General features: G+C 40.2%; 1 protein-coding gene across 4 annotated transcripts in view; it reads left to right on the forward strand.

Moving 5' to 3' along the window:
* Positions 1-4,614, forward strand: part of gab1 (GRB2-associated binding protein 1) — a 46,843-nt gene extending 42,229 nt beyond the window's left edge. For all 4 annotated transcript variants that reach the window (XM_029500255.1, XM_029500261.1, XM_029500268.1 and 1 more), the window contains 3 exons: positions 614-737; positions 2,544-2,672; positions 2,757-4,614. In XM_029500255.1, coding sequence (XP_029356115.1) covers positions 614-737; positions 2,544-2,672; positions 2,757-2,915 — 412 coding nt within the window. In that variant the 3' untranslated portion in view covers positions 2,916-4,614. The remainder of the gene's footprint in view (positions 1-613; positions 738-2,543; positions 2,673-2,756) is intronic.
* Positions 4,615-11,947: the final 7,333 nt, after the last annotated feature.

An 11,947-nucleotide genomic window follows, 5' to 3' on the forward strand; every position in this document is an offset into this window, starting at 1 on the left:
TGAAAGGATCTGCAGGATTTTTCATTAGTCAGCATTTTGCTAACAACTGAGGGGCATGTTCACACTACTCTGCTTCCCCATGAGCATTGTTTTTTTTTTTTTTTTTCTTTCTTTCTTTTAGCATGAAGTTGCATTTCAGTGCATTTCAGAGTTGTGTTAACTTTTCACACAAACACAGGCCATAGGACATTGAAAATGAATGACTCCAGCTCATCCCATGGTGACGGAAAATAAAGATTTTTCTAGGGAAACTAGGTGTTGTCCTACCTGCTCAACCAATCATTCTACCAACACCATTCTGGTGTGAACATGCCTTTTTATAGTAGATACACGTAACTAAAGATGTAGGAACTAACACTTCATGCATTACTGTAGTGTCTTTTTGACCGAAGTTGCACTGCACATACAAACAGGTCTTAAATATGCCTCAGAGCTACATCATAGTGGCCGCAGTTTGTTGGCTTATCAGATATGAGGTCTGCTTCTGTGCCCAGGGACTCTTCGGGCTGCAGTGGTTTATTTCTGTGGCTTTTGTCTCTGTATTATATTTTGTTCTCACCAGAGAGTGTATTTGCATTGAAGTTGGTGTGTAAATATTGTGAATGCTGCTCAGTCTCTCTAGGTTTCCAATGCCAGCAAGACCCCCATCAGTGCATAGCATGGCCTCCAGCACTGACTCTGAGGACTGTGACGAGAATTATGTACCCATGGTCTCTAATATGTCCACAGATGATCCAGTATGTAACACAAAACTATCCTCTGATATAAGAAGCTGTATAATTTACTTTTTTTACTTCTCAAATCACAGATAATCAAAGTTTCAGAAAATTTTGTATGTCCTTATGATATGTGGTTTTTGTAGTCTCCTGAATCTATGTTCATCTATTCATATTAAATCTACAGACAGTTTTCACAACAGATGCAACAAAAACGCAGCAGAAGACTATATGAGGGAGACAAACAGCCTAGGATGTTCAGCTGTAGTAGAAACCCCATCTCCGGTCCCTGTTCCTCTCCTAAAGCTACACACTAATCTGAATAAATTACTTGTTGCCGCAGATGGACTCCTCGCCACTTAAACTATTTTCTTTACAGCTTCCTCTCTTTCCTCTGCTTTCGTTCCTTTGCTTTTCAGGTACTATATTCTCTAAATAATGCTTGTTTTGGTCACATCACTACCTTTTAGTTATTTACTTTAGTTACTTTATCAGTTTCTTTAGTTGAAAAGATCAATTTTTGTTGTTTGGGCATTGGTAAGATGGAATCAATTTGTTGTGCCTGCTGAAACAGGCACAACTTGTTTATTTTCCGTTTTAATTTCTGAACACTAATATTGGGTACATCAGCGACACACTGATAGGATGACATTTCTGTCAGGAGGGATAATTTCACTTACAGTTTGAGTACTGTATTATTAGATGTACCGTTTTCTATTTTCTTGCTGTAACAATCTATTTACATTTTTCCACTATTTGCTTTAAAGTGATCTGCTGTTCTTTCTTCACTCATGTTAATTTCTTTCTCCCTAGTTTATTTTCTCTGACTACACCAGACTCTGGCTTCACCCATTTTCTTTTTGCTGCATTTTGTTCTTGACCATCTGCTGTTCTCTTCCCCCCCTCCCCCCTTTGCAACTACTTCCTCCTTACTGTGTGTAGAGAGGAGTCCTTCTACTGCACAGTCCCCATCACCCCTGTAAAGAGGGAGGTGGAGGAACTTGACACCGTAGAGGAGGTGAGCAGGGATGCCAGGTTAGACGTGCATGGCCTGCCCTGTCAGAACATCAAAGGTCACCAGTTTCAGATGTGATTAGATGGCATTCATCAAGTACACAGAACAGACTTTGCGGTGCTTATACCAGCTGCAAACGGACACACAGTTTGCCTTGATTTTCCAATGTTGTATACCACCACAATTAGTGTTTTCAAGTTTTGTCACCATCGTAGCACTAATAACTCCACCCCACTTGTAGTTCAAAATTAACACTGGCTGTAGGTCCAACATATGTCACAGTGTTGTCACAATACCATCATTTTTTTCCTTTTTGGATTTATGCTGAAGCTCTTAAATCTTAAACTTGATGATTAGCTATAATGACAATATACAGGAAGAAAAACATCATTTACCCATTGCTTTATTCAAATATTCAATTGTACAATCTGATGACATTTTCACGCTTAAGAAATCCAAGAGAAAATATATTAAAATCCGTTATTAGTTTGGAGCAGCTGGACTTGTTGTGTACTGTTTTGTGCCCTTTTTTGTTATCTGAATTTGCAGAGTGGCACATTCAACTGTGAACACATATTTTTCATCTGGTGCCTGTCAGATGTTGAACATGGGCTAGATTAAAATATGTTCCAGTATGAAACAAATATATTTTGAATAATAAAATTGGTCCCACAGAAGATGCATGATGAATGAATATCGTTTTTGGTTATTGTGACAGCACAAATAAATTTGAATATGGGCCCAGTTTCACTCTGACTTTGCTTTAATGTTTCCCTTCTGTCATTCAAAACATTCTTTCCTGGCTTATGTAGAACATGAAGCTTGCTCCACCCATGACTGCAGATGGTGGTAGCAGCCCCATGGTGAAGCCAAAGGGAGACAAACAAGTGGAGTACCTGGATTTGGATCTTGATCCCGGAAAGTCCACACCACCAAGGAAGGTAGGAGGGAATAGGCTTTGATTATCCACACAACCTGAGCAGCACACAACAAAAACTGAGCCATGTGTTTTTTTTCTTCTCTAGATGAAAAGCAATGGAACTGGCATGGCAGCGTTAGATGAGCGTGTTGACTATGTGGTTGTGGACCAACAACGGACACAGGCCCTCAAGAGCACCCGGGAGGCCTGGAACGATGGCCGCCAATCCACAGAGACAGAGACCCCTTCCAAAGGACCCAAGTGACCCCGTTGTCCCAGCTATCAACCCACCCTCCAAACCCCCAAAGAGTTGGGTCATTTACACTAGTGTTGGTTCTAGTTTGTGCTTTGGGGCAGCCAGGCTGTCACCTTCCGCCTCAAATAGATCCTTAGTGTAGGGGCCAGTGGAGCTTCATAGCCACTCAACTGTCTATAGTTTACACTGCTGTCAGGCCGAGAACAGCACTGCGTGTACAGTTGTAGGAAGAGGTGCGGGCCAGGAATAAGCTGTATGCAGTATGAAACCAAGTGGAATGATTGGACTTGTCGCAGACTCGTGAACTTTGAACATTCACTGCCTCCTTTATTGGATTAGGTTTTTTTTTTTTTGTTTGTTTGTTTGTTTTGTTTTGTTTTTTTCTCTCTTGCTCATCTTTCCACGGTGGGCTTATCCTGAGTTAACATTTCCTTAAATTATAATGCTGTTTGATGTTGTTTTTGGAGTGTAAGTGAAATCACTTGATAACACGATCACAATGCAATGCAACACTGTTCTAGTTAGCATAGCTAACAGTTGAAAGTGTTGATTTCCCCCGCCTTCTCCTATGAACAGTGAAGTGTCCATAGACACTGTTCACAGGTCGGTTTAATAATTTCTTCACTTAGTCAGAGTGGATTCCTGAGATAGTCAAGTATGACAGAATTTCTTAGAGATTTTTATTTTATTTATTTATGTTTTGTTTTGTTTTGTTTTTTTCTCTTTTCTCACTCACCACAAAGGCAGTTGAACTTGTTCATTAGACATGTAACCAAGTGCTCAATTTAAGCTTTGGATTCACTCAAGGTTTAATCCACTGAACATGATTTGGTTTCCATTTACTTTGTAAATGGAGATGCTTCAATCTGTTAAAATGGAAGTGCAAAGACTGTACAAAAGTGTTATGTATATAAACAGGAAAAGTGTCTTTATTTGTATGGAATATCCAGCGTGTTTGGCCCGAAGGTATGTGGATTCTGCAGGGTAGAATCCTGTGCCTGTCTTCAGTGGTATCAGGACTTGTGATTAAAGAATGAATTACTGTGAGTTTTTAGAAAGTGACAGGTTTTCTATAAGTTATGCAAAGGTATCAAACTTAGGCTACAGAGAGAAAATCAGGTACTCTTTAAATGCAAACTAATACAACTATCCACTTCTAATTTATTTCTTGAGTTATTTCATCAGGTGGATGTTGTGTCCACTACTCAGCTCAGTATTCTTGATTCATATGGAGGAACATTTGCTAAAGTCTGTTAAAATGCTTAGTTTGACATGCGTTGGTCAATTAGTTTCAGATGTTCATTTTTATTCCTCATGTCTCTCTCCTCTTAGGTTTAATTTATTTCAACTGGCATACAGTTTTGGGAAATTGACTGCCTTGTGTAGTCAGTGAGATATATCTTTTATAGATGGTGAAAAATCTTTGTATAGGTCTGTACTTATTTACCTGTGAACTCTCAGTCAGATGTCCCAAGCATGTGCTGCCACAAGATAAAAATCATTGCTGTACATATTTTGCCACCAGTTAGATTAACGTGTATCATCTGAAAAATGTGCCTACTAAGTCATCTACCTTCTACTTCACTCTTTCCTTATTGCAGTCTCTTTGTGATAAAGACTGCAACGCTGATGCCGCTTTCTTTTTTTAATGAATCGCGACAGAAAATGTACATTTTAGAAGTGGACTAAATAAAATCAAACCTCTTAACCACGTGTTGTCGCTCTTCATTAAGATTTCCACTCAGATGAAGGTCCTGTGCGTGTTGTGTGTACTTCCAACGGATGGATAGTGACTGTTGTTGACAAGAGGCTGTTACTTTGTATGGCTACATGAAAAAATATATTTTGTTCAAGTGGTAATGAACCTTGCTTTATCAATTCTGCTTAATAGCTTAGCTACCTTTTACAACCATAGAGCTTTATGCAGCTTGGTGTTGATAGAAGGTGTGTGTGTGTGCATATAGATAGAAGATATGTCACTAAAGCAAAATCTCCCAAAAGGTCTCAGTAAAGTGGAACAGCAGTTTAGACTCACTACACAAAGCCAGTAATTCACTTATTCCCCTATTCAGAGTTTTACCTGCATCGATCACTAGATGGAGCTGTTGTTTGAAGAACTATCCGGCTTCCCTCAGCCCGTATACTTCCTTTGGCCCACACCCTCCAGTCTGTTAATTCTCCAGACATCACTGCGGTGACAGCCTTAAGTGCACTGACAAAATCTCCACCATGAATGCCAAGCTCCTGTCCTTTTGTTTTATTGTATGATTTTGTAATGCAGATGCCTTTTTGTTTTAAAATCGGACATTCACTCGTTTGCCTTACACACAGTATCTAACGAGGAGGTCTCTCTGCTAGAAGGGGTTCCTTACAGGCTTTTAATGTCTAACTCCATCTCATTTACACTTCATTTATTTACTTACTTAACCAAGACACTGTTTATACCTGGGGAGGTAGCTCAGTGCTAAGCATGCAGCGGTCCCGGGTTCAAAGCCCAGCCGCAACCAGTGTTTGTACCGGTCCCCAGCCCGGGTAATGGGGAGGGCTGGACAGGAAGGGCATCTTGGTGTAATAACTGCAGCCAAGTCAACCATGCCAGTACGGAGCTGACTTGCTGTGGCGACCCTGAGCAGGGACAAGCCGAAGAGGAAAAACATCAAGAAAAAACAAAAACCAAGACGCAGTCTATGATTGAATGTCCGAGACCACTGCGCTCTAACAAACATTCATATACATACTTTTCAGTCTATAAATATAAATGCATTGGAGATAGTCAAAGGATTTATTTGCCTGAAAGTGAAGCTTCTTGTTGTGCGATCCAGAGACCCTGAGATTCCTGAAAGGAGCTCAGATATTATTCTCTTTATTGGGAGATGAGAGGTTAGCAACAGCAGTTCTATTATGGATCACACAAAATAACATAATCTGATTTTGAATCTGGAGCTCCTTACATCTCTGCAACGTTGCACATGAGTCAAATGCTTTGCTGTTTTACCCGTTACCAGCGACTTGCCATAGATGTATGCATTCAGTTCTGGCTTCCAGTTCACTCCAATGTAACATACTGTGTGGGCTGACTTGCCTCACAGTCACACCTAATCCCATAAATCTCTTCTAGTCCACCTCAGGAGATATACTTCAGCCTACATAAGTCTGTCTTTAATATCAGTGGCTGTATGTAACCTTTTAAGGGCTGTGCAAATAGCCTGATTAAAACAAATGTCATGTTGGTGCATCATTATAATTGTTACTGCGACATGCAGCAAATTACAAAATGTTGCCATCATGTAGATTCATTTGTGGTTCAAATGGAATTTTTGAAAAAATTCATGTTACTCCGATGGGGCTGATCACATGACAGGTTAACATATGGCAGTTGGTTTTGACTCATTTTCTTTTTAAATTGCTCCCTTTTCAGTGTTCATATGAGCGGTTGGTTTTTATATGCTTGATGTGTGAGAACTAGATTACTGATAATGTCATCATCTAGGACCATGCCAGTTATTTTTATTTTAAACTTGCTCATGGGGGACCTCAACAACATCTCCCCTTCTGTCAGCATGTGTTCAAGACTGCTACAAACATGTAGAATGAATATTTATATAAATGTGTGCAGTTTCTTAGAACTTGTTTCATTTATTATTTGCCATGTGTCAGTTCCTGAGCCTTTTCATTTTAAATAGCCATTTGAACAGAGATATGAGTGATTGTGTTGACCTACTTCCAAACAGCTAATCTTTGAATCCAAATGAGCGTTTGTCCCAAATTTGAAGCAATTTCTCCAAGGTGCTCCTGAGATATTGCACTCAAGAGAATGGAATGAGGGGGGCCATGAAAATGGATTAAAAAAAAAACCCAAACAAACAAACCAAACAAACAGATTTCCTAACTTGCTATTAAGAGTGAGTAAATGACAGTTGTTTGAGGAAACAATGTCCGATTTCCACTCAGTCATTGCATTTTTAACTTTGGTATTTAGATCTTGCAAAGCAAATGCATAAGGATTGCTCTTTATCCTTTATTCACTCCATATCCATTATTCATTTAAAAGCTTCTGGCCATTCTGTTGTGAGAAAAGCATTTTAATCACGGTGTCACAACGAGGAACTGACACTGCAGTACAGCTGGAACTTGTCCTGTTTGTTTACATGTGTGCGTCTGCGTACACAGGCGTAGTTGTGTGATGGTGTAGCCTGGGGAGCCTCTATGCAGGCTCTCTGGCAGTGTGTGAGTAATGGGGCAGGGAGAGAGTCTCTAGCTTCTTAACGGGGCCAACAGAATAATTATGAGGCGAGCTGAGCGGATGTTCCTGGGCAGCAGGGCGCCTGTGAGCTTTATTGGTCCTAGCCTGTCTTTTTGGACCTCTGCCTGGACTGATGGTGGCCTCAGGTGCTGTCTGCTGGGGCCAGTTAAAGAAGTATGTGTGTCCAGTGCCAACCGTATTGTGTTTTGGTGTTTGGTCGATGACGGAGGGATTCATGACGCACCTGAATTTTCCAGAGCAAAGGAATTAGAAGTACTGTTAATGTGAGTGAAACCTCTAACCCTCATCCTGCTCTAGACTTCACTACATTATGCATATATATGTCATATTAGAGCGTAAGTCAGTGTGTGTTCAACATTCCTGCAGCCACACGTTTGCCCTCGGCAGTGCAATCCTTTGATTAGGCTCCTGTCAGCTGCAACAATACCAAAGTTAAGATGTGACTTTGTTTTTTACAAAATGTATTAAACCACGTGCATTCTTCATAAAATGGTTATTACCTCAGCCAATAAGGTTTTAAGTTTTTTTTTTCTAAGTTACCTCAATGATTAGAATCAGCTCGTACAGGGATGGGCCATGTCCCCCAGTAAAAAGCATTAGATTCACATATCCAGTCAAGTCAACGGTCACATTACTAATCATTGTGAAATCGGGCGGCTTTTCACCAAATTCTTAGGAAATCATATATAGATTTTATGTAAAAAAAACATTAATACTAGTACTGATTTTGTACCCTTTAGGGCAGAATACCTCACTAGCACATGAATTGAACCGAAGACGTGCACTGACTGACAGATTTCAGGTGGGAGGATAAGATGCGTGTCCTCTGATAGACTGAATTTTCTGAAAAATACAGTTTTTTTATAATACCACCACAGAATTGTCTCATTAAAGTCTTGTTCTAGGCAATAGATTAATCAATAAGAAAAATTGTTGCTGATCCACTGACGAATTGTTTTAGAGCTACACCTAACACATAACACTACCAGTTAATTATACACACACACAAATGGCAACATCACCTAAGATGGATAAATCCAACTGTCATGAAGATTACAATGATCACTTTTTGTTCAACTGTTTCAGAGAAATGTTGACTCAGCTTCATTCTTATTTTGAACACTGGTTTTTATGGCACTGTTGAATTGCACTTATAATATTTAGTCCAATCCATTTATATCAGGGTGGTTGACTTAATATTATCACCCTTTTGGATAACAGAGAGATTCATCCACACTGCAGCTGAAACCGTTTCAACAAAAGCCGAACATTACCCCTTTTTATGGAGGTAGGATTTATTGCAGGGCTGCCGTATCACGCTGCATTAGTCTTGTATGGGTGTACCTAATAACGTAGAAACTGTGATAACCTAACATTAGTGTGCAATATCAGTCTGGCTGAATTATTGTTTGGGCTCGAGCTGCGTCACTGCATCACATGCAGAAATAATTGGTGGCTTTTGAAGGACCAGTGGACACAAGGTGTTTTCCCATTCATAGTTGTTTGTAGGTTTTCATCATAAAAATGAATCCAAACCTGTTATGACAGGTAGAATTTGCAATCTTTAAGTTTTGTTTTGTGCTTTTATATATTTGTGTCACTCTTATTTCTGCCATTATTCCTGTCTGGCTGTTGGGTGAACGTCACCTGTCTCTGTGAATGAACATCCTGAATCTTGGACGTACCTCTTATCTACCGCATCTCATTACAGCACTTCCTGGCAGCCCCGCACTGAGACATGTTTACCGCATCTGTCGCACTCCTGGCAGACATTCTGTCATTGTCTTAACCCTCAACCCACCCAGTCAACCTCCCTTCTCTACCGCGTGCCATCAATCTGTCTACTTTCCTTTTTGTCCGCTTTGCTTTGTTTGACTTCCTCCTAGCTCTTCCTCTGTCCTCTCCATTTCAAAACCTTTAATCACATTAAGGTTGAACTGATGCTAAACTGGATCTGAAATGGCTCACAACATGGCAACTGTTCAACTCTCAAGTCAGCCGCAAAGCATTGTCCTCTTTACACTTTTCCAAATGGATTGAGGGGGAGGGGGGGCCTGTGGCTTTACAAAAACTACAGAGAGCAGAATAGAGACAATATGAAGTTGTGTGGAAGGTTTTTTGTTGTTGTTGTTGTTGTTTCTTGTATATTTTCTACATCATGGCCACCTTGCCAAATCCATCCTGGCCTCACCTCCCTGTGTGTGCCCTGTCTTTGACATTACACTATGGATCCCACTTCCAGGCAGTGAGCCAGAGGAGGAAAACGTGAATGATTTCAAACCTTTCTCTCTCATCCCACCAAGGCTGGCTCTAATCAGATTTTGCGAAGGCTTGGGTTTTTTGCGTGTTGATGCAATGTCACCAGCAGAGGTTTGGAGCAGTAAAGCCATTACCATATTGGGAAGAGTGGTAATTATATTAAAGTGGGATTCAATGAGGAATTGAAATACAGCTTATGGTTTGGATCATTTTCCCACTCCAGTTTCACTGCATTTATTGGACACTGGCACAGGTCCATTAACTACTGATGATTATTATATCACCAGAGATACGACTGCGCGTTGCTATTGCTCCAGATACCAACTTTACTCTTCATAATGAGGCACTATTAATTTTTAATAGCTTAAGGAATTTGCTTGAAGCTCACTCTAAATTTATCCCTCCTGATGCACTATTATCTTTAGGCTAATGGCGGTCATTCCATGCACAATAGACCAAATGTTGCCCAACAGTTCAGTGATTTATTCATTGGATTTTGGTAACAGACAGCATTGCAGATCATCTGCTTCTTGATGTTCTCGCCTCCATGACTTAATGTTGCTGCAGTATGAATTGTCAGCGAGACAGGAAGCACGGCTGCATATACTAAGATGATAATGTTTGATCATACAGCTGCCTGAAGATGGTGTGGTGCTTTCTGCCTCCCAAGCGCTGACTATACGAGTCCCTCGACTCAAATATAGATTAGCTCCTGGAGTCTGGTCTTGGATAAATCTGGATATGTTTCTGCCTCGGTCCTCAGTTTTTGTTTTGTGGTGCGTCAGCTGTTCATCTTTGGAGCTGGTTGTCTTACACAGCATCTTGGAGCACACCGGTCTGACAGACTGTCAACGGCACTTGTGTCACATTATTGTCAGGAAAAATCTAAGTCAGGGAATATTTGAAGTTATTGAAAAGTCATGTAAGGCTTGTTGACTTTAAGCACCTGTGAAGAAACCTCTCAGGTCTTTATCTTTTCATAATTCAGATGAATGACACAATGAGCTACTCTGACCAAACTGCGAAGCCCAGATTCTTCCATTGCTGCTCCCTCTTGCGAGATTTGCTCTCCGTAATGAGATGCAAGCTGCTCTGCAACATCCTAGCACTTCTTTACATGAGAGCTCATTAGTGCGATGATTAGGTAACACCGCCTCTGACATGGCAGTTCCTGTTGGAAAGAGACACGTCAGATGTGAGCTGCCTGAAGTGTTTTTAACAAGGATTTGTTGGTGAGGGACACTGAAGAGGAATCACGGCTCAGTTCAGCCCGTCTGTTTTCTCCCAGTGAAAACGTATATCCACCTGTGCTATAGGCCTTGTCAAAAGTTTACAGCGATTCAGCAACTGAATTTGAGAATAGGCTGCGCTCGCCACTGAAAGGGACTCTGATAAACTGTGAGAGCCCATTGAGGCAGTGAGCTTTGATGCTTAGTGATATCTCGACAAGGAGTCGTCCTCCTCTCAGCCGTTTTCCATTGTTTTCCATTGAAACTAAAAAGTTTGATGCTTTGTGTCAGTGCACATTCTTCCTCCCCAATGCAGTCTTATTTTTTTAGTTTTTTTTTTAACAAGGAGGCGATAAATGCAGCAATAAGTTCATTATCATCTTTAATTCATGTAAATACGGGATATGTCATTGGTCTACCTCCCATTGGCATTCCAGTTTATTATCTGCCTTTTTTGAGTCAGATATTGATCTCAGTCGTGACTCAGCTGCCCGGGTATCCACAAATGTCCACCTTTCTTCTGGTAGTTATTCATTCACACCAGTCATTCAAAGGAATGTACTGTCTACTGAAAAGAATGACTGAAATCTGTGTGTTTTGGCTGCCATAAAAGTTTTGTATGTCTGTAACAGCTTACTCTTGGTAATCAAATCTGATAATGGCAATAAGGGATACTGCTATAAAATATATTTGTACCCTTTTGGGTTATTCTAAGGTTACTCAGTAGAATATCAAACACAAGCAATATTTTGTTTCCACCAATAGATCCTAAAAAGTTTTATATTGTAGATAGATATACCCCTTTAAACAATAAGCTATGTTTTGCTTTTTTTTTTTTGTTGTTCAAATCCTTCATTTTGTAAAGGTTTTTATCATTTTATTTTTTTTTAAAAGGACATAACAGCTTTGGCCTCTTTAATTCAGAGAAAAATCTTAGGAGCTGTGCAGACCTGTGACTGCTGTGTCACATGGCTTGTTGCTAGAAATAAACAAGGGTGTCATTTGACAAATACTCTGAACCTCCTTCTCTTGTTTGCATAAATTTATTGCTGTGAGTTGAAGCGTGCGATCCAGCACCGGGTAAAATGAAGAGAATACCCTGCTGCTGGATGTGCTATTGGCTGACTGGTTTCTGAAAAGAGCATGTAACCTCTTTAACCCTCGTGTTGTCCTGCAGGTCAAAAATGACCCACCACCATGTTTAGCTGCACAAAAAAAACAAAAAGATATAACACTCTTTTTATCAACTTGGAATTTTATGACTTTTCATAAAGGGACCCCAACATTAA

Source organism: Echeneis naucrates, chromosome 1, assembly GCF_900963305.1.
Source record: "Echeneis naucrates chromosome 1, fEcheNa1.1, whole genome shotgun sequence".
NCBI classification, from domain to species: domain Eukaryota; kingdom Metazoa; phylum Chordata; class Actinopteri; order Carangiformes; family Echeneidae; genus Echeneis; species Echeneis naucrates.